This window comes from Sorex araneus, chromosome 2 (assembly GCF_027595985.1).
Source record: "Sorex araneus isolate mSorAra2 chromosome 2, mSorAra2.pri, whole genome shotgun sequence".
In the NCBI taxonomy this organism is placed as follows: domain Eukaryota; kingdom Metazoa; phylum Chordata; class Mammalia; order Eulipotyphla; family Soricidae; genus Sorex; species Sorex araneus.
This window is the reverse complement of record NC_073303.1, coordinates 147,880,231-147,903,119: the sequence shown is the minus strand read 5'-3', so window position 1 is coordinate 147,903,119 and position 22,889 is coordinate 147,880,231. Positions and strand designations below refer to the sequence as shown.

The 22,889-nt window shown below is 38.7% G+C and overlaps 2 protein-coding genes across 2 annotated transcripts in view; both read right to left on the bottom strand.

Annotated features, from left to right (window-relative positions):
* Positions 1-971: 971 nt before the first annotated feature.
* Positions 972-2,520, bottom strand: LOC129402150 (maspardin-like). Its single transcript, XM_055127479.1, has one exon. The coding sequence runs from the start codon at positions 2,373-2,375 to the stop codon at positions 1,452-1,454; it is 924 nt and encodes a 307-aa protein (XP_054983454.1). The 5' UTR covers positions 2,376-2,520; the 3' UTR covers positions 972-1,451.
* Positions 2,521-12,209: 9,689 nt separating this feature from the next.
* SLC9C1 (solute carrier family 9 member C1) overlaps positions 12,210-22,889 on the bottom strand; it is a 108,707-nt gene continuing 98,027 nt past the window's right edge. Inside the window, exons 23-28 of the mRNA XM_055124511.1 lie at positions 19,037-19,162; positions 18,549-18,647; positions 17,545-17,718; positions 14,710-14,841; positions 14,204-14,389; positions 12,210-12,344 (exon numbers count right to left, since the gene is read on the bottom strand). Of these exons, the coding sequence (XP_054980486.1) occupies positions 12,210-12,344; positions 14,204-14,389; positions 14,710-14,841; positions 17,545-17,718; positions 18,549-18,647; positions 19,037-19,162 (852 nt within the window). The remainder of the gene's footprint in view (positions 12,345-14,203; positions 14,390-14,709; positions 14,842-17,544; positions 17,719-18,548; positions 18,648-19,036; positions 19,163-22,889) is intronic.

The window sequence follows — 22,889 nt, the reverse complement described above, 5'->3', positions numbered from 1 at the left end:
GATTCTTATAATTCATGAAACAAAATATCAAAAAGGATACATACATGGTATATATCAAGAAAGGAAGTTTTTCAAAGAAGGTACAGGAATTATGAATATTTTTCATTATCCTTTTATTTTATAGTTGGTTCTAGTCTGATCATCCTTCAAAAAAAGTATATAATTTGTGTCAAATGTATTCTGGGCTTCGTAGTTCAATGGTAAACAAAGTAGATATCAGTTGCCTTCATAGAATTACTTGCAATAAAATTTAAAAAGGGAAACAAAATTCTGTATTTTTTATCTTGAAATAAATAGGAACCATAGCTACAAGAGACAAAAGCACCATTGAAGGGTTTTAGAAGAGTTTTTTAGAGAAATGGAACAACTAACTATGCAAGACCAGATTCATAATACTCATCAATCAGTTTGGTCCTGTGATTTCTCCCCAGATTTCAGTCTGTCTCCATGGTAGATTTCCAGGAGTAATACATTACAAATGTGTGGGAGAGTGAACAATCGCTGACAAGGAGAAAATATTTTATATTTATTAAGATTGATTTTCTGGGTCACACTTGGCTGTGCTCAAGGCTTACTCCAGGATATATTCTTGGGAATCACTCCTTACCTGGCTTGAGCCATTCATGGTATTGTGCCAAGAGTTGAATCCAGGTTACCTACCCTCAAGTCAAGTGCCCTACCTGCTGTGCTATCACTCCCACCCTAGAGAAAGTATTTTAGAGTAAGGAAGAGCTGTGATTTAAAGGTAAATCCAATCTAGGAAGCCTTGAAGGATGAAGCAAAATCCTTCATCGTTTATGACATTTTAATAAAATAAACACAAAATAAAATTAAGAAACTTTATTCTTTCTGCTGAGAGTAAGAGACTTTTACCCTTCCTTTTTAGAACTTTTGCTCTGAGAAAATGTATAAGCTCTTCCCTTTGTCTGTGAAGCACATGCCAATCTTTTTTTTTTTTTTTTTTGCTGAAACTGAGTATTTATTCCAAATGAGCAGAATGGTTGGGAGACAACAGTCGCCGGGAGAGCACTTGCTTGACAGGACATGAGAAGTAACTGACCTATGGGACAGCAGGGGCGGCCCTGGCAGTCTGATGGTACCGCCAGGAGCGCGTGGACATGGCCACGATGTGTAGCACTGCCAGCAAGTGACACTGCCAGACAGGAAGACAATGACAACGATGGCGGTGACAGGAAAAACGGGGGACATCCACATTCACTTCAGGACAGAGTGGTGAAGACTTTGGTAGCAAAATTGATGCGATTCTTAAAACGGGAATCCCAACAGTACCTCTTCAGAGTCAAAAGCTAAAAAAGACCAGGAGGCGGCAGGTCCCCAGACCCGGAAGAGCTGCTGCCTGTTGCTGAGACACCGCCAGCCTCTGCGTCGGGGCCGGGCCCTGAGGCCGCAGGGTGCGCGATCACGCCGGCACGCGCCAGGCCCGTCCTGGGCTACTGCTCCTCGGTGCCACTCGGGCTGCCTTTCTGCACCTCCAGCTCCTCGGCGCTTACCATCGATGGGTCGATGGCTGCGTATTTGGTTCCGTGGAATTGCAGTAAGTGTATCTGCACATACAGGTTCACCTCTGCGCTCCTGCACAGGTACGGGAAGTTGCCCCCCGTCTTCAGGTGCGCCCTCCGCGCGTTGGGGTACAGCTTGTACATCTCCTCCTTGGCTTCCGTGGACAGCGCGCTCTGGTCAAACACATCCATGATGGTGACGGGGATGTCCCGAATTTTATGAGGCTCCACGTATGAATTCTGACAATTCAGGGTAAGTCTTGATGCTAGTTCACTCTGACCTAAACTTTCCAACCTGTCCACCATGAAGTCAATGGCATTAGCCATCATGGGGCCCACGGGGTCAGATGAAAAGTTTCCAAGAACTATTTTTTTAAGCATAAATGATGGCATGAGCCAAAAGCTGTTCGCAGTCCAGGTCTGGTTGAAGATGGAGGTATCACTGAAAGAGTTGCACAGGATGAGGGAATGGACTCTGGGAGATTTGTGAGTATATTCAGCAAATTTCTGGGCCAAAAAGCCTCCCAAAGATGCCCCAAAAAGATGAACTTTATCCAACTGCAAATGGTCTAAAAGTTTTCTGAATCCATCACAGAATTCAAGATGGTCCCAATAAACTGGATACTGCAAAGCAATGACCCGGTAACCCCATCCGGTCAACGTCAGAATCTGCCGGAAGGACACATCTGCGGTTCCGCTGACTGGAGGCAGGAATATGAGTGGGCACCGGATGTTTCTGGGGCCTGCGTCGTAGAGTGACCATATCTTACTGTCGTCGTCGTCCACGATAATCTTTTTAAGGGGAACTGTACTTCTAAACCAGTTATAATCAGGAGAGACTTTAATCTCTCCCATGATTAGGTGAAATGGAGATTAACCCTTCCGCCCCTCCCGAGGAGGCTCTGGTCTCGAACCCGGCTGCGCGAGGGGCGGCGGGCGGGCCGGCGGCGAACGGAGCGGGCGCGGGGCCGCGGGGGCACTCGGGAGCGGGGCGCGGCGGGCCCGGGCGCGCGGCCGACGCCGGGGCCGCAGCTCTCGGTCCGCCCCACATGCCAATCTTTTTAAAGGCTGAATAAGTAACCCAGCCTCATATTTCCAGTCATAAAGATGAGAAATGGGCTGGAGTTGTAGTACAGCAGGTAGGGCATTTGCCTTCTACACTGCTGACCCGAATTCAATCCCTGGATTTCAATATCTGAACCTGCCACACTGCTGGGTGTGGCCCTTTTCTCTTGAGGACTATTAGAAAAACATTGCTAAGTGAATTTAGGGTGAATTGTCTGACATATGGTGACTTCTAGCCCTTTTTCCTAGAGAACTAGTCATTCTCAATCTTGAGAGAACATACATAATTGTTTGTATGTTTGGTTCTATAAAAAACAAGATTTATTTTTGCAAACTAAGACTATTGCTTGTGATTAATGTCACATTAATGCTTTAATGCTTAGTTAATACTAAAACTGCATTTCGTCTACTTTTTTCATTTTCGTCTACTTTTGTCAATTAACTGTGGTGACAGGAATTTTATAAATTCTATTTCTCCAGTAATTTACTCCAGTAAAATTTTCACCAGTGTCTAAGGCATTTAACTCTAGGAAAGATTTTGAGTGGTAGATGTTTTTATTTTGGAAAAGTCTGACATTCAGGAAATTTTGTAAATGAGATGAGTTAGTGAACTATAAAAATCTTAACAAAACATCTTAATGAGCATGTCCACTGCTTGCAGATCTAAGAAATAAAAAAATTAGAAATTCCCAATCTGTTTGTCCATCATTCATAGTCAAAGCCATGTTCTTTTATCAGGCAGGATGATAGCAATAAGTTTTAGGCATTGTCTTTCAAATGATCTGAAATCTTCTTTTCTATATATAGAAATCTAGACTAACATCTAGAATAATGTCTTGTCATTTTGTCTGTGAAGAAATTGGTGCATATGTATATGAGTGAGTTGGAGGATGATGAGAAAATTTAATCCAATTTAAGAATCCTCATCTTGATAGCCTTCATACCTTTTACACTATTCAGAATTGTAGGAATTAAAAACTAAGTCTTTAGCAAGTAATACATAATGCACTGGGGAGCTTAGCTAATGATTAGGGTACTGTTTCTTCTTCACCTGTATGAATTATGATATTCTAGACCCAAGACAAAATAACTTGGATGGAGCCCAGGGTGACTTAACTGGTTTCAATGTTGTTTAAAGGCTTATTTTTAAGTTCAGAGCCAACTATATAGGTATGGAGTTTGGAGATCAATCTGCCTTTGTAATTAGAGAAAAATGTGGGAATTGCCTCTTAGTTAGCTCAGGGCTAGAGTGATAGCACATCGGGTAGGGAATTTGCCTTGCGCTCGGCTGACCCAGGTTTGATTCCTCCGTCTCTTTCCAAGAGCCCTGCAAGCTAAGGAGAGTATCCCACCAGCAAGGCAAAGCCTGGCAAGCTACCGATGGCGTATTCAATATGCCAAAAACAGTAACAAGTCTCACAATGGAGACGTTACTGGTGCCCGCTCTAGCAAATTGATGAACAACGGGACGACAGTGCTACAGTGCTAGTTCAGGAACCTATATGTAGAAGTAGTGGCTGCAGCTCATGGAGAAATTATGACTATCATATTGCAGAACAGGGTAGTTCATATATAATAGAGGCACATTTTTTGTTCTGAAGACAGCTTTGGAAAAAAATCTTCATCATATATACATGCAAAGAAGCCAAAATAGCAAATTGTTGAGTTATATGTTTTCTCTTTAATTCTCCTTAATTATAACCCCAGTTACATACACATATGAAAAATTATATGAACTGAATTGGAAATGCCCAAAACAGTAACATTAATGGACCGCATTCCCCTGACCCTGAATGCAACAGGGATTAGTGGAGATGTTACTGGCGGCTGCTTGAGCAAATCAATGAGCAATGGGACGACAGTGATACAGTGAATTGGAAACAAAGTGTTGAATAATTCTAAGAAGATAATGGTAAATAAGAGAATGGTTGAGTTGGAATATTTATTTAGCTTCGGGTTTTTCAATTCTATTGTCCCCTCCCTTGACATAACTATGGAGATTAATGGCCAATGTAAAATAGTTTTGTATAGCTTTAATATTTTAAGATTATATTATTATTACCATTTGGTGAGTGTATTCTCAAACTCTGTATTAACTCATTCAGTTTTTCATTTATTAATTAAAGACGTCTATGGAATAACTATTATCTCTTTCATTTTATAGATGAGAATACTCACACTCATAAATTCAAGGATACCCAAAGTAAAAATAGAGGTAGAGTATAAGTTCAACAGGTTTTTTTTAAAGATATAGCCCAAATACTGTTGAAATTATATGCGGCAATAAAACTCCCCTAGGAAAAAAAAGAAGATAGTGGGCTTCTCTTTCTCCAAATTTAAGTTACATTATAAATCTATAGAATCGAGACGGTGTGATAACAGAATCAAAACAGATTCAGACCAAGGGAATAAAATTGAGAGCACAGAGACAAAGCCTCAAGCATATTGACAGTTAATCATTGACAAAGGAGTAGTCTGAAGTAGGACAAGGAAAGTCTATTTAAAATATGGAGGGCTCGCTCAGGATGGGAGATGCATGCTGAAAGTAGACTATGAACCAAACATAACGGTCACTTACTACCTGTATTGCAAACCACAACACCCAAAAGAAGGGAGAGGGTAAAAGGGAATGTGCCTGCCACAGAGGTGGGGTGTGTTTGTGGGGGACATAGGGGTGGTGATAGAAGATATACTGGGAACATTGGTGGTGGAGAATGGGCACTTGGTGGAGGGATGATCACTGTATGAACGAAACTTAATCAGGAAAGTTTTTAAGTCTGTAACTATCTCATGGTGATTCACTAAAAAAATTTTTTTAAATGGTGCTGGAAAAATTTGTTCATATATAAAAAATTAACTGACTCCTTTCTTGCACCATGCTAAATATCTTTCAAATCTCTACTCTGCCTCTTAGCTATGAGATTTTTAGCAAATTATTCATACTCAGTTTACTCATTTGGAACATGAGAATAACATAACTACCCTCACATTATTGCTATAAAAATTAAATAAGTTCATAACTGTATAGGATATGTTACATGTCAAGCATTCAGGAAAAAATATGCAATAACTCAACTTCTAAGACTATTTTAAAAATTACACTTTTATTGTGGATGTGATAACATGGCACCCCTAAAACATATAAATCCTTTACAATCTTGAAAAGCAATGCCACACCAATAAAAATGTTATTTGCCAGGCACTGTGCTCCTTGTAAATATAGTGGTGAGCAAAACAGATAATAAGTTATACTCAAGACTGAGTTTTGATTCGATCTTACTCTATTTTCTTTATTTGCGGGGTTGTTTGTTTAATTTGAGGTGACATGCAGCAGTACGCAGAACTTCTTACTGGCTCTGCACTCAGGAATTACTCCTGGCAGGGCTCAAGGAGCCACAATGGATGCAGGAAATCAAACCTGGTCAGACACATGCAAGGTAAGCACCCTACCTGCTGTACACTTGCTCCGGCCTTACCGAAATCTTCTTTAACTATTTATGCACTTTCAAAACAAATGAAGTATAACGGATGACAAAAATTTATTGGCTCAAGAAGAACAATCATTTTTTATTTTGCATTTCTTTAGGACACCCAAAGTTTAATTTAATTAAAATTTTAAAAACGGAATCATAATGAGATACAGTTAAAAGTTGTTCATGATTAGATTCCAGTCAAATAGTGTTCCAACATCTGTCTCTTTACCAGTGTACATTTCCCACAACAAATTTCCCCAGTTTCCTTCCCCCCTCCCTCCCCACCTGCCTCTATGGCAGGAACTTTTCTTCTCTCTCTCTCTCTCTCAATAAGAACACTTTAAAACATATTTAATATCACTTTATTTGTTATAGAATAATTTAAAACATTTTTGCTCTAAGATAAATAAGTAAGCTGGCTAGGTGGCATATATTATTCATATAAATGAATTGGTTATTAGGTTCAATTTTTTTTCCAGTGGCACCAGGATATCCACAGTTTAAAGTTGCCCCTGCTTGATGTAGAAAAATTAGGGGAGCATCTCATAATATCCTTGGTTATTTGCCAGGCACTGTGTCTTCAAAATCTAAATCATCTTCATCGTTTTCCTAACAATAGATAAAAGCAAAAGAGAAAGACAAGAAGGCTTTGAAATCATTCAACAATGACTTACAATACAGAATAATTATAGATACATATGGGTAAAATTACTTCTAAGTCTGCCAAATATAGCTGCTTCTTAAGATCGAGGAATAATAAATTAAAATTAGATGATTTTTAAAGATGAAAAGCATGAATATATAACAGTCAATATATAGATCTTGCTGATTTCTTCATCTCTATTACTCTTGCTTGCTTCCAAGCACCATCCATGTTGCTTCTTAAATTTAAGAAATTCTCAACATGTTGCTTCTTAATTTAAGAAATTGAGAGGCTGGTGGAGCTGGAGTGGTAGTGCAGTGGGTAAGGCTCTTATCTTGCACATGACCAACCTGGGTTCTATCTCTGGCACCCCATATGTTCCCCTAGGCATGGCCAGGAGTGATCCCTGAGTTCAGATCCATGAGTAAGCTCTGAGCACCATCAGGTATGGTCCAATTAAAAAAAAGTGAAAGGAGCTGTTGTTCCACTATGAAAAGTATATAATATTGTTACAGAACAACATAACAACACAATGGCTACTAATCCAACAATTAAAGTGGTGTAGTTGTGTGATGTAATATGTAATAAAAAAATCTAAACTTCATTCTCAATGAGAACAAAGGTTAGAAAAAATAACTTCACAGTAAAGTGTGGATTTCAGAAGGTATTTTACTTGACTTTATTACTCTTATAACAAAACACATTATTTTAAAACTTAAATATTACTCAAATAAAAATCATTTTAAAGTTTCTTCTTCTAATCCTGTTTTACACGCAGCAATTATAATGCCATGAAAGGGCTGCATGACCCCCCATTAACAATCCCTGTCCTGTTCCGCAGACCCCAAAGATATTTCTAGATCCTGATACCCATTTTATTTTATTTTAAAATGAATTAATTAATTTCTTTTGATTTGGGGATCACAAAAGTGGTGTTTAGTTTACTCCTAGCTCTGTACTCAAGAATCACTCCTGGCACTGCTTGGGGGGTCATATAGGATTCCAGGGATCAAACCCAGGTCGACCACATGTAAAGCAAGCTCTGTACCCACTGCATTAAAAGCCATAATATAAATATACTAGATGATTAACAGGTAATCTTAAGAATAAGAGAAACACATGAATAGTTTGCATAAATTCCCAAAACTATCTTTTACACAACATAAAAAAATTGAAGACTTTAAATTTACCTCAACAAATGCGTTTTCCTGCTCTTTCTTTGTTTTTAATTCGACTGGTTAAAAGAAAAAGACAGTGTAAGCTCTGAAGCAAAAGACTATTTCCATTATTCAACGGTCAAGTTACAGTAGCTTTAAATCATTCACACTCAAGGGCAATGATGCAAACAGGAATAATTTCAGTTAGTGAGGAGAGTCAATTTAATGCATAAAAGTTTGAAGTAAAAATTGTGCAACAAATGTGTGGGAGTTTGGAAAATGGACCAGTTCTGCTCCCCAAACAATTTTATATTAATATGATTTTAGAATACAGATCACCTTTCGGCATCTGTATTGCAAACCACAATGCCCAAAAAAGGGGAGAGGGAGGGGGACAGAAGAAGAGAGGTAGAGGGAGGGAGAGAGAGAGAGAGAGAGAGAGAGAGAGAGAGAGAGAGGACACTAGTGCTGTGGAATGTACACTGGTGGAGGAATGGTTGTTGGAACACTGTATGACTAAAACCTAATCATGAACAGCTTTGTAAAACAACTGTATCTCAAGTGATTCAATAATAAAATCTTAAAAATGAAATAAAATAGAGTACAGGTCACATGTTGGTATACATTGCTTTAAATTTTCATTCCTGTACTAATATGTAATTACCGCGCTGCTTCATTGTATTTTTCAAACCAGTGGTGATCTCATGTCACATTTGAAATGCAGAGTTTAAAAACAATACTCCCAGTTCCAATAGAGAGAAATCATTAAAAATAATTCTTAGTTTCAAGGGGGGCTGGCACAGCGCGTAGGGTGTTTGCCTTGCAGCTGACCCGGGTTTGATTCCTCTCACCCCTCTCGGAGAGCCCGGCAAGCTACCGAGAGTATCCCGCCTGCCCAGCCAAGCCTGGCAAGCTCCCCATGGTATATTCGATATGCCAAAAACAGTAACGACAAGTCTCACATGGAGACATTACTGGTGCCCGCTCAAGTAAATCGATGAGCAACAGGATGACAGTGATACAGTGGTACAGATCAATAGAGATACAAAATAACTATTTTATTTTCAATGAAAATAAATAATGATCCATTCTTTCTTTAAGTTTATATTATAATGTAACTTGCAAACCAGTAAACACACACATACAATGTGGGAAAAGAATTATTTATAAAATGGGTGATGGGAGCACACAGGAGAGAGCAGGATTGTGAATTTGGGTTATATCAATTACAGCTGTTTGGAGGAGAAACAGGAAAAGTACTTAAGTTCTTGAAATGGAAGATTTTTGTGCAAGGAGATGTTTTGAGGGTTCTTGGCAGAAATAAAGAAAAATGTGAAAAAGTTTAGGAATGATAAACCATGTCCCCCAGATTGGGTGAACTATTAGTTGTTTGTTGTAATGAGAGTTTAGAGAGTGAGAGGGGAGATGACTGACACGGAGGAAATGCTGAAGGCTCTAATATCATACCTATTTAAAGGTCAGTGGAAACTCATGTGATGACAGTATTGTATGTCTACATGTTAACATAAGCTAGGGAAGGAAACACAAAGACACTGTCAGGGTGGGTTTGGGATGGAAACTGGGGACACTAATGGAGGGTACTGGACACTGGTGAAGGGATTGAACATTGCATGCCTGAAACTCAATCATAAATATATTTGTACTCTGTAATTCACAGTGATTCAATTAAAAAATTAAATATGATTAAAACTGTTTAAAATTAGAAGCATGGTGCAATGTTATTGATATGTTTACATTAATCTTTTTTGAGTCACTAAGTAGGAAACTGTCTCTATAACATAGTCATGTTATTTATCTTCCACTCATGACTAACCACACATTTTGATTACTTCTAATTTTATTTTTCGTTTGTTTATTTTCTACTTGCTGTACAATCACTCTGGCCCTTTTATCCTAATTTCTTAAATTTATGCTCAATTACTCTTTTCACTGTTTTGCTTTATTTATTTGCATTTGCTTAGCTTAAATGCCTAGAATTTTTGTTTATTTGCGGGCCATACTTAGAGAGTGCTCATGACTCTATGCTTGGGGTTGCTCCGTACAGTTTCAGGAGACCAAGTGGTGCCAGGTATTAAACCTGGCCTCTCTCATGAAAACATTGTCTCAGTCCTTTTTGAACTATCTTTTTGACTCGATAGCTAAAAATTTTGTTATTTAATCATAAAATATGTAATGACTTTTAGAATCTTATAATACATTAATTTGATCAATTTATCCTGATGTCAACATGAATATTTATTACTCATTTTGGTCAATAGATATTATAATTTTTAAATGCTTCACTAATTAACTAGACCAAATGTTTAACTTCTGCTTAATAATTAGCAATGTTGGGCATTTTCCCACACTGTTTTTTTTTTAATTTTTTTTTTTGTTTTGATTTTCGGACCACACCTGGTGGTTTGCTCTGGGCTCAGAGAACACTACTGATGGAGCTCAGGAAACCAGGCTGGGGGTCAAGAATAGAACTCAGGTCAGCCATGTGTAGTAAGGCAAGCACCCAACTCCCTGTACTAACTTTTCAACCCCCCCATTTTGTTTTTAACATCAATTTTTTTCATTGAATTATCCTTTACTGATTTCTTCATTAGTAATAATTTTGTAGATAGAATTAAACATTAATGTCTATTTTAAATTTTGAACATTATTTCATCTTCTGTGAACTAATAAGTCACATTGAATTCTATGATCATTACTATTTATTCTATAACTTGCTTGCTGTTTGGTCATTTTTAATTAATTTAAACTATTCAGACTACTGATTTAGTTCTCTGTTGTTTACACAATGCAACACAATTTTTTATCATTATGTCTATATTAAATAGTTTAATTTTGAGAAATCGCAAATGTACATTTTATTTTTACTTATTTAGTTTTGTTTGGAGCCATATCTGGTAGTGGTCAGGGCTATTTTATCCTTAAATATAAAGTAAAAAATTATCTTTCCTTTTTTTTTAGTGAAACAAGATCGTTTATATTGAACAAAATTTATCTAGGAAGATATGAGGTGAGAGGAAGAAAGGAATATGTGTTCAAGAGAGAACACAGGCATCTCCAGAGTGGAAAGAGCTGAAAGAGAGATTTCGTGTTCAAAGGAGAACATGAGTTTCAAAAAGAAAGTCAAAATAATTTTTTAGCTCTAACATTCTCAGGCTAAATTCACACATTAGATATTAAAGTTTTATTTTTTATTTTATTATTTTTTAATTTTTTTCTTTTTGGGTCACACCCAGCGATGGACAGGGTTCACTCCTGGCTCTGCACTCAGGAAATCACCCCTGGTGGTGCTCAGGGAACCATAGGGGATGCTGGGAATCAAACCCGGGTTGGCCGCATGCAAGGCAAACGCCCTACCCGCTGTGCTATCACTCCAGCCCTAACGTTTTATTTTTGGGGTGGGTTTGCAATGTAGCTGGCAGTGTCCAAGAATGATACTTATATTAAGATTTAATTTTTTTCTTGGGGCATTGAATTATATCTGGTAGTGTTCACGAATAAGTTCAAGCACTGGAGCGATAGCACAGCAGACATTTGTCTTGCAAGTGGCTGATCTGGGTTTGATTCCTTCATCCCTCTTGGAGAGCCCGGCAAGCTACCAAGAGTATCCCCCGTATCCCCCGCCCGCATGGCAGAGCCTGGCAAGCTACCCATGGCATATTTGATATGCCAAAACCAGTAACAACAAGTCTCACAATGGAGACGTTACTGGTGTCCATTCGAGCAAATTGATGAACCACGGAAAGATAGTGCCACTGTGCTACAGTGTTCAAGAATGGTGCTTGAGGGACCATATGTGGTACAAGGGGCTTCAACCAAGGCCAACCACATACAAGGCAAGAGCCTTATCTCATATTAGCTCTCTAACTTTGGAGTTAAAATTCAAAGTTAAAAAAACTCCTCAATATTAGAATACAGGGACTGAGAGATAGTATAAGTTAGTATTTGACCCTGGGCTCAGAAGTCTGCTGAGCATCTCTTGGTATTCCCTGGAGGTCCTCTAGCTCCATCATATATGGCTGTGGAAGTTCCCGCCACTGCAGGGTAACCCTGGTAACCCCTGGCACAGAAAGTCATGAGCAGCACAGTATCCCTGGGCCCTTGCAGTGAAGCAAATGGCCAGTTAATCAAGAATTTCCAAAAAAAAAAAAAAAAGAAGAAAAAGAATTTCCAGAAGGGGCCTTGGTCCTCTGACAATGGTTTGAGAACCCCTGCTATCCTCCACCCCTGCAAACAAAACCAAAAAACCAAACCACAATACTCTAGTGTACATACTATTGATTTTATATACAAACAAGACTTTTCATTAACAGCAAGTTAGTTGTCAGTTACTCTAAGAATCTAACTCACATAATGATGATACAAGTTTTCGTGTAGTCCCATACTTCCTAGCATTCCATCTGAATCTTTTCACATCTAATGGAGTTTGGACAATCATTACCTTTGTAAATTCTTCAGTGCCTTGTACCTGAAGTTTGACAGTAGACAGGTTAATCTCTGAGTAAGTAGCATTCCATGAAATATTTCTCTTCTAACCTATTACCTCACACTCTGTCTAAATATTTGCACATAAAAAATATTGATAGATATGGAATTGATATATTAAAATAGCTTGGTATATTGGTTTTTGTGAGTTAATATTCCATATTATTAATTGATTTTAAATATTTAACTCATTTATCTTACAAATGAGAAAAACCCTGATTCTTCATAATGTCAACCAGAGATATTTTTTAATGTTGAAAGTAAGTTTAAAATGCAATGAATTTCAAGAAATCAATGAACTTTGCTGTTGATTTCAGTATGCATCGGCGTTCTAGACCACAATGAACTGAATAGGACTTTATGCTGTTGATAGGACTGTACAAGTGGTTTTTTTTTCCTGACCAGCTCAAGAAACTCTGGCTGGCTACATAAACTGTAGCCATTATCCACACTGCATCTGGGTTACACATTCAAGAATAGAAGAAGGAAAAAGCAGAATCAAAAACAAAGATTGTGGGCCTTGGCGTATAGAATCGGGGCTATTCTATAGGCAAAGGCACTTGCTTTGCTTACATCTACCCCAGTTTGATCCCCAGTGTGCCATATGCCAGAGCATCACCAGGAGTGACCCCTGACACGGAGCTAAGAGTAACTCTTCAGCACCACTAGGTGTGGCCCTAAAGTAACAACTAAAGAAAACTAAACAAACATTAAAAAAAGAAAACCTTCACTTCCTCTCATGATGGTGTTAGAGGTAACCACCTAGAAAGTTTTCCTGTGACCAGGTCCCACCTCAGGATTCCTTTTATTTATACTTTATATTCTTCTTTCATCCCTAATCTACTCTAAGTACCCCAGGACTAGATGCAAATGTCACACTCAATCATTCATTGATGTTTCTTTACACTGCATTGAGAGATCTCCTGAGGGCAAGCTTTAAATTTCATCTTTTTCGGTCACTTTGACACCCCCACACAATTTCAGTCATGTTAGTATCTTTGAAAGAAACGATTCTAGGTCCTTGTTTCAGTTTATATTCTTTTTGTAGCTCTTTTGATTTTTCCGGACATGTCTTTCAATTAATCTACTTTCACAAAGGCACACTTTTTCCTTTTTAATTAAGACTTATTTTGATTGGAAGGAGAACCTGACATCTTAAATACGAGAGTATTCTTAGATTCACTTTCAAAGTAACAGGAGAAATACCATTGACACTTATTGAACATTGATCTACCAGAAACTTACTAGAGTACTGCTGATATGATTCAGAGAAAAGGTATTTATGCAATGTGTAAATGAACTTAGTGAACCTTTTCTGCTATCGGCAACTATACTACAGCTTGGCCTTCTTCACCTCTACTGAACAGCACTGCTTTGGTGTTTGGTTTACTCATAGCCAAAGCAATCAATACATTTGGGGGTTGTGTGAGTGGGGGTAATGGTGGTGGTATGTTTGTGGCGTGGTGGGGGAAAGCGGCTGTATGAGAAAAATGGAAGTCTAATGTGATTACCTGCTAACCACATGGCATATTGATCTGATCATAGGGATCTTTTAGTTAGTTTTGGCTGGATAAGAGGCTCGTGGAGCATACATCAGAGATATCTCAGTCAACCATGCAGAGCTGAGTTCAGTGCAAGAATCTGAGAACTTGGTGCTGCTTGACTCAGCCCTGCTGAGGTTCACCAGGAGCCACCAGGCAGTGCTTCTCAGTCCCCAGGGTCACAGCCATGGTTTCAGGAACGTCTAGTTCTGCACCTGGCACTACTGGATCACCATGTAGTGTTAGAAATCATATAAGCATGGGTATTATTGTCTCCTGCCCTTAATCAATATTTCTTTACCTGATAACATGTTATTGGAATTAAGGAAGGTGATTTATAAATTTTTCGCAATTGGCAATCTTCTACAGATCCGTGAATGAGGATAACATAAATTACGGTTTCATCATAGATATCAGTTTTGTTGCCCATGGGAATGTCCCTTACAAGAACATTACAGAGCTTTAATTGCAACTTGTAGTTCCAATCCTATTTAAAAAAAAAAGAAAGAATTTCATAGTCAACTGTTTATCAATTTTAGATTTTTTGATTTGCTTTTTGTGTCATACCTGGAAGTTTGGGGGCTTACTCCTGGCTCTGCACTCAGGGATTATTCCTGGTGGGCTCAGGGGACCAAAAGTGGTTCTGGGGATTGATTGAACCCAGGTTTGCCATGTGCAAGACAAGCAACTAACTTGCTGCACCTACCTTCTCTGATTCCCAGATTTTAAATTCCTAACTAGTTAATTTACCTCAAAATTTAAATGTAATTTTAGAGATAAGAATGAGCTCACAAAAATATCTCTTACCTCATAAGATAAATGTTCCCTGATTTTGCTGGCAGTAATGGAAAGTCCAATTTTCAGCCACATTTTATATTCTATACAATCTGAGAAATATTCAAAAGTTTTATGTAAATGATATTTTGGAATAAAACATGCCTGGAAAGAAAGGATATAAGCTTAATTATTTCCTTTTGTGCATACAGTTTAAGAAATACATTTTTCTTAAAAAATTAAGTTTTTCTCATATGTACATATATGTACATTCATGAATACAGAATTAGCATTCAAAACTCTTTTGTATTCCTATGTGCAAATAAACAATAGGAAGAAATAAAGAAAGCAATTTATTTCATAATTGCAAATAAAGTAATCAAAGGACTAGAAAAAAATTTAACAAAGGAAGTGAAAGATCTATATAATAAAGACTATATATGAGACAGCAGAAAGAATGAGACAATAAGAAATAAAAAGATATTTCATGTACATGTATGGGAAAAATTTTGGTGTAGTCAAACCGCCCTTTTATCAAAAGCAATATATATATTTAATGAAATCATAATAAAAATTTTCTATTCACATTTTATTTGCTTGTTTTTGACCCAATAGCACTCTGGTAGACCACGTGGTGCTCACGTCAACCTGGGGTTTCTACATGCAGACCATGCACTCTGGCCTTTTCATCCACCTCTCTGACCCTCTAATGATATTTTGAGTACCAACAGAAAAAATTTTTCTAGAGTTATGTGGAATTATAGAGAACCTAAAATAGGGCGATCCAAAGAAAGAAAATAAAAATGTAGGTATCATGCTATCCGAATTCACCGTAATATAAAACATTAGTACTTAAAAATGGTTTGGTTGGGGCTGGAGCGATAGCACAGTGGGGAGGGCATTTGCCTTGCACGCGACCAACACGGGTTTGATTCCCAGCATCCCATATGGTCCCCTGAGCACCGCCAGGAGTAATTCCTGAGTGCAAAACAGGAGCAACCCCTGTGCAACGCCGGGTGTGACCCAAAAAGCAAACATAAATAAATAAATAAATAATAAAAAATGGTTTGGCATTGAAATAAAATATGAAATAAATAGTATTGAAGTCCCATAAATAAATCCACTCATCTATCAATATTTAATTTGTGGTGAAGGGTCTAAGACCATATGATAAGAGAAACGAGAATCTGTTTAACAGATGGTGTGGGGAAAACTTGATCACCATATGTATAAGATTGAGACTGGGACTACTCTAACTTCATGTACAAAAACATTTCAAAATGAATTCAAGGTGCAAGACACCCAAATAACCAAGAACATATATTAAAATGCAGGTAAGATGTTCTATGTCTTAAAGTTAAATGTTAGGATTTGGCTACAAATAGCAGAGGAATGAAAGTAAAGGTAAACAACTGGGACTGCTTTAAACTGAGAAGGCTTTGTACAGCAAAAGAAATACAAACAGTGAAAAGATAGCATACTTAATGGGGAGAATATTTTACATCTGATGAGAGGTCAATATCCAAATTATACAAATACTCAACAAACTAAACAGAAAAACAAAATCACCATTTAAATGGGCAGAAGATCTTGGGCTGGAGGAATAGTACAGCAGGTAGGGCATTTGCCTTGTATGTGGCCGACCCAGGTTCGAATCTTTTGTCCCTCTCAGGAAGCCAGGCAAGCTACCAAGAATATCTTGCCCGCATGGCGGAACCTGAAGAGCTACCTGTGCCATATTTGATACGCCAAAAACAGTAACAAGTCTCACAATGGCGACATTACTGGTGCCCGTTTGAGCAAATTGATGAACAACGGGATGACAGTGACAGTGACCTTCCAAATTACAGGATTGATAGCTAATTATACTCCACCCAAAACCTTACTTAAAGTCTCATAGGGAGCCACATCCCACAGCTGCCACCATGTAAATTCATAAATTAGATGAGCTCTACAGGTTACGACTAAATCTTTAAAGAGAGATAAGCCAAGTGGAAAGAATGCATGGGTACATACACTAGTTTTTAGGCTGAGAGCTATAGGGTCTTCTCAGAGTGGGGTGGAAAGTCTTCCCTCCAACCCCCGACTTCCTGAAGCCCTGGAAACCACACCCACATCTCACACTTGCTGCCATGTAAACAGCGCTACAGATTCTAAAATTCCTGGAGTGCATGGCTCTGTGATGCCTCCAAATGCCACAATACTGGTGTCCCAGTATGAGCACACTAAATTAGATGGGCAAGAAATGTAGAAACCAACTATGCTCAATTAATAAAAACAATAGCACAGAAGGCTCAACTAGCAACAAAAAGCTTAGTAAACCCTCAGATAAGGACTTACTGACCCCATGGGGAGATACAAAAATTTTCACAAATTTTCTTTTACTAAATAATTTTTTAAAATAATTCCGTTAGCAATTTAGTTGTAACAAGAAATATAAAATAAACTCTTTTGTTCACACCAAAGGGGCAGGCCAGAGGGGTGGTAGGAAAATGGGGACAATGGTGGAGGAAAGGTCACTGGCGGTGGGATGGGGTCGGAACATTTAATACCTATGATAACTGTATTATGAACTACTTTGTAAGCCATTATGTTTAAATAGAGTAAAAAAGAAATAGAAAATCATATAGAAAGAGGTTTTCTTGTTAAATCTTTCTTTCAAATGGCAGACTACATATTACAAGTCATTTTTCTAGGACATTATACCAAGTAAGCATAATTCAATAACAATTTTTTCCCTTTAGCTCTCTTATATTTCAAAATTGTCACTAGACTCTAAACACATATTATGTACAGAAATAAACTTAAAGTTGAATAGTAATCATTTCATAAGATATGACAGTAGGACATAAGGTGATGTTTACTGACCTCTACTACTGTTTTGCAAGAGGCAGAATATTTCATGGGTTTGTTGGTTAAGCAGCATAATTCTCCTAATATTGCCCCACTGATCAGGTAGTCTGTGTAAAAGATCTCATCATCTTTCTCCTCTGACTCCCAGAGTACTTGGTTAACCCCAAAACCTGGCTCTGATCTTTGAAGCTGTTCAGGAACAAAGAAAGAAAAGTACATATGCCAAATTAATTTACTACATTTTTCTTTGACTTTTAACAATTTTGATATATGCATGTGTTTTAAGAAAATTATTTGTACCTTCTCAAGCAAATTTGTTAAACTAACAATAATTAGAAATAAAAGTTTTAAATATGTATTTTCAATTCCTTTCTACCCAGTCAATCTTTTTTTGTTGAAGAATGGCAAAATCTCCAACTCAATAAATATTGAATAAATTTACATTTTGCATTTCCATCTTAATGGTCATCTTTCGTTTCTAGATCTTATCAGAGAGTATGATTTAAGAGGGCATGGATGATATTATCCATAGTATCAGAACAAAAGATTGTTTGAATATAGACACAGTTTTTTTTTTCTTTTTTGGTCACACCTGGTGATGCACAGGGGTGACTCCTGGCTATGCACTCAGGAATTACTCCTGGCAGTGCTCAGGGGACCATATAGAATGCTGAGAATTGAACCCAGGTCGGCTGCGTGCAAGGCAAACACCCTACCCGCTGTGCTATTGCTCCAGCCCCTAGATGCAGTTTTAATATAGAAAAATAATATAGAAAAATAATGTATAAATTAATGCCTGCAAATGCTTTTTTTTTTTTTTTTTTGCTTTTTGGGTCACACCCAGCGATGCTCAGGGGTTACTCCTGGCTTTGCACTCAGGAATTACTCCTGGCAGTGCTTGGGGGACCATATGGGATGCCGGGGATCGAACCCGGGTCGGCTGCGTGCAAGGCAAACGCCCTACCCGCTGTGCTATCGCTCCGGCCCCTGCAAATGCATTTTTAATAACTCTGCCTTACCTTTATCATGCCTGAAATAATGATATAAATTCCTTCAGGCTCTTCACCTTCTTCAAATATATAATTTCCACAGTCATATGTTATAAATTTAGATTCTTCCTAAAAGAATTTATAGAACACTTTAATGCTTCAGCAGTACTAGAGATGCTTGTTTACATTTAGCCATTTATATATTTTAATAATTTTTAGGGTTGGAGTGATAGCACAGCGGGTAGGACATTTGTCTTGCATGTGGCTGACCTGGGTTTGATTCCTCTGCCCCTCTCAGAGAGCCCAGCAAGCTACTGAGAGTATCCCGCCCACACAGCAGAGCCTGTCAAGCTCCCCGTGGCATATTCAATATGCCAAAAATAGTAACAAGTCTCACAATGGAGTCGTTACTGATACCCGCTTGAGCAAATCGATGAACAATGGGATGACAGTGCTATAGTGTGACAGTGAATGTAGTGATACATTAAATATGTTGTTGTTTACAAAACAAACATTACCAGAATGAAGTTTATTTGATCTGGGTCTTTGTTTAGCCATGGGATATGATATAATGCTTCATCAACAGTTAGAGGTTTGATAGTAGGTTGAAGATTGATTATTTCCTTCTTTTTGGCTATTATTAACTAAAAGCACAAAATTAAAACAGTGAGAAACTGTTATTCACAAAATTTTTTTATAACAATTGACTTTTTGCATGATTTCCTTTTCTTGTTCTTAGAGTTTTGTCAGCTCACAGAAACCTCAAATTTTTCATCTCATAGCATTTTCTTATGTTATCATTGAACTGGCAGAGAGTCTCTTGCCCGCATGCCTGGCTATCTTCCCTGGGGCCCCTCGGAGGAGATGGGCTCCCTGCCCCGAGCAGAGCTCCTGGCGGCCGAAGACCACAGGAACCTAGCCACAGCCATGCTCAAGGCCCCGCTCCACACATTCGGACAGGCCTCACTCATGAAGGGACCGGCAGAGGAACCCAGGTGTGTATAATCCCATCAACGGCCAACATCCAGAGACTTAAAAGCAAGCTTCCAGAAGCGATATCTTTTTTTTTTTTTTTTTTTTTTTTTTTATTTGAGGTGTGTGTGTGTGTGTGTGTGTGTGTGTACGCGAGAGCGCGCGCTTGTGTGTGTGTAATGGTGGTAGCATGTCAGATATTTGATATGGCTTCCAAGTTAAATGAAGTAATAGGGAGATCTTGAAATATCTCCAAGAAGAATTTTTCTTTGACATGTTTTTGTAAGATTAAGATTTTTTTTTTTTTTTTTATCACATGTATTATTTTTTTTTTTTTTGCAGTTTTTTTTTTTTTTTTTTTTTATTGAATCACCAAGTGGAGGGTTACAAAGTTCTCAGGATTATGTCAGTTATACAATATTCAAATACCCCTTCCTTCACCAGTGCCCATCTTACATTCCCAACCCCCCCAGTCTATCTGCCGCCCCCTCCCACCTCCCTAGTCCCCACCCTTATACGTGATAGGTTTCACTTCATTTGCGCTTATCTCGTTTACATTCCATGTTTCAACACACAACTCACTACCGTTGCTGGGGTTTCCCCCCAAAAAGAAAAAGACAGTCCTATTGCCAATGAGGCATTTGATAATTCTCCATTACTAAGCATATAGAGATATTAAGTCCTGCTGTTTGTTACATAACTTTTCTTTTTCCCCCTTGCCCCGCGCCACCGAGTTCACGCCTGTTTAGTAATCGCCACGCTGTCTGACAAAGGGAAAAAAAACCGAAGAGGATGGTTATTTCCCGTCATCAGCCGGCGTGGGGCTCTGGCTTAGTTGATAGTCTAGTAGAGTGTCTGGAAGCAGTTTCTGGAACCAAAGCTCTTGCGCTGATATCGGCTCCGGCTCGAGATACCACCAGCGTCCCGCTGGTCCATGTACCTAATTTTTCCCCTTATTTCCCATTCCCATGCCACCAGGTCTGTTTGCTTAATGGACATCACACTATGTTTGACACCACGCCACGTTTCTTCCCGAGAAAGAAGGATATTTCTTCTCAGCCAGCGTGGGGATATAGCTTAGTTCAGTCTAGAGAGATGGCTACCATTTTGATTGCCTTCAATATTTCAACAAAATACTTACTATTCTTGTTAGGAACACCCACAAAAGTCCGACCCATTAAGAAGGAACCATTACATACTGCTGATACTAAGATGACATTAAGTCGCGCGGCCGCGGCAGCGGCCGCGCGGTTTTGGGTTTCTGTCTAAAGTCCAGGGAGAAAGTTGAAGGAGAGAGAGAGAGAGATTTCCGCACGGGGGACCTGGCGGAAACTCTCAAGTCACATACTGCAGGTTGCTGGTGGGCTGCCGGTGTCCCAAGCAGCTCCGTCCTCTTCGTCAGTCATTCTGGGGGTGCGGGCGCGGAGAAATGGGAAAGCCCACGTGGCTGCACTCTCTTTAAGTGTCCGATGTGGGCGGAGACCGGTACTTCCCCGCCCTCGATCCCCCGCCAGCCGCGCCGCGCACTTGGGTGCGTCTCTCCATTTTGTGCTCAGAAGTGGGATAGATGCTGTGCTGTGCCCAGAGGTTGAGGGGAAGAGAGATAGATTAAAGAAAAAAAAAAAGAGAAACGCCAGGCCCCCGCTCGGGGGACCTGGCGGAAACTCTCAAGTCACATACTGCAGGTTGCTGGTAGGCTGCCGGTGTCCCAAGCAGCTCCGTCCTCTTCGTCAGTCATTCTGGGGGTGCGGGCGCGGAGAAATGGCAGAAGCGATATCTTATAAACTACTTTTACCTCTGGGAGAAACTCGCAAGCTACTGAGAGCTTCCTGCCCACATGGGACAGTCTCGCAAGCTTCCCATGGTGTATCTATATGCCAAAGCCAGTAACCAGCTGAATCTCATTCTCCTGACCCTGAAGCCTTTAGAGGCTTCTAAAATTTCAGGGATAGGACGAATGTAGAGGTTACTGAGACCGCTCGAGCCACTGACGATCAACAGGATTTCATGATTCATGATTCGTGATCATTGGACAAAACTTTTAAAAGTAAGACTTATAGCTAAAGTTCAGTAAATATGTAAAATATGAAATCATAAATGCTACTCAAAGAAAGAAAATTTATAGAGCGGAAAGATATGTGGAACCAGCATCGAGTAAGAAATGAAACATTTACTACAACCTAAATTCTCCTTTATTTTCCTTTTAGACATCATTCCTATATAAATACAAATACTCTTTCATCTACATAGTCTAATTTGACCTAGTTTTAAGTTTTATCTGCATGAAATCAATGAATTATGTGTCTGGTTTTATTTTCTCAACATTAGATTTCTGAGTTTTGCCTATAATATTAGCACTGCACTGCACTGTAGCACTGTCATCCTGTTCATCAATTTGCTCAAGCAGGCACCAGTAACGTCTCCATTGTGAGACTTGTTATTACTGTTTTTGGCATATCGAATACACCATGGGTAGCTTGTCAGGCTCTGCCGTGCAGAAGGAGGGAATGGAATCCATTTATGTCTAAGTATAGTTTTAAGTTGTGTAATATCATATATTATGTGTAATTGTGTAATATACATATATTATGTATATATTATATATGTATATTATGTTGTATAAATGTTACAGCATTATTTATCTAATACTAATCAACATTTTATTTATACAAGCTTTAGTCTTCTAATTAGTCTTCTGTAATAATATTTAGTCTTCTGTAATATTGTTCTGTTCCTTTGCTGCTGTACATTCATGTACACTTCATTAATATATGTTTACATAACCTAATTTCTGGGTTATAAGATATGTGTAAATTCAAATTCAGAAAATTCTACAAATTATTTTTACAAAATATTTGGATCAATTTATATACTCGATTGCGTGGTCCACATGGTTGCCTATATTTGGTATTATTATTACTATTGTTATTATTATTATTTTGCTTTTTTGGGTCACACCTGGCAATGCACAGGGGTTACTGCTGGTTCATGCACTCAGGAATTACTCCTGGCTGTGCTCGGGGGACCATATGGGATGATGGGATTCAAACCTGGGTAGGCCATGTGCAAGGCAAATGTCTACCTGCTGTGCTATTGCTCCAGCCCTACATTTGGCATTATTAATGAAAAAATGTTTATTCTGATGATTCTGATTTGGGAGGCTGGAGTGATAGCATAGCAGGTAGGGCATTTGCCTTTCACGCGACTGACCAGGGTTCAATTCCTCCACCCATCTCAGAGAGCCCGGTAAGCTATTTGAGTATCTCACACACACTGCAGAGCCTGGCAAGCTCCTCGTGGCATAAACAGTAACAAAAAGTCTCACAATGGAGACGTTACTAGTGCCTGCTCGAGCAAATGGATGAGCAAAGGGATAACAGTGACAGTGACAGGATTCTG

What these genes read in the sequence shown, in the direction of transcription:
- LOC129402150 (XM_055127479.1), bottom strand. Translation starts at nt 2,375, where the DNA reads ATGGGAGAGATTAAAGTCTCTCCTGATTATAACTGGTTTAGAAGTACA.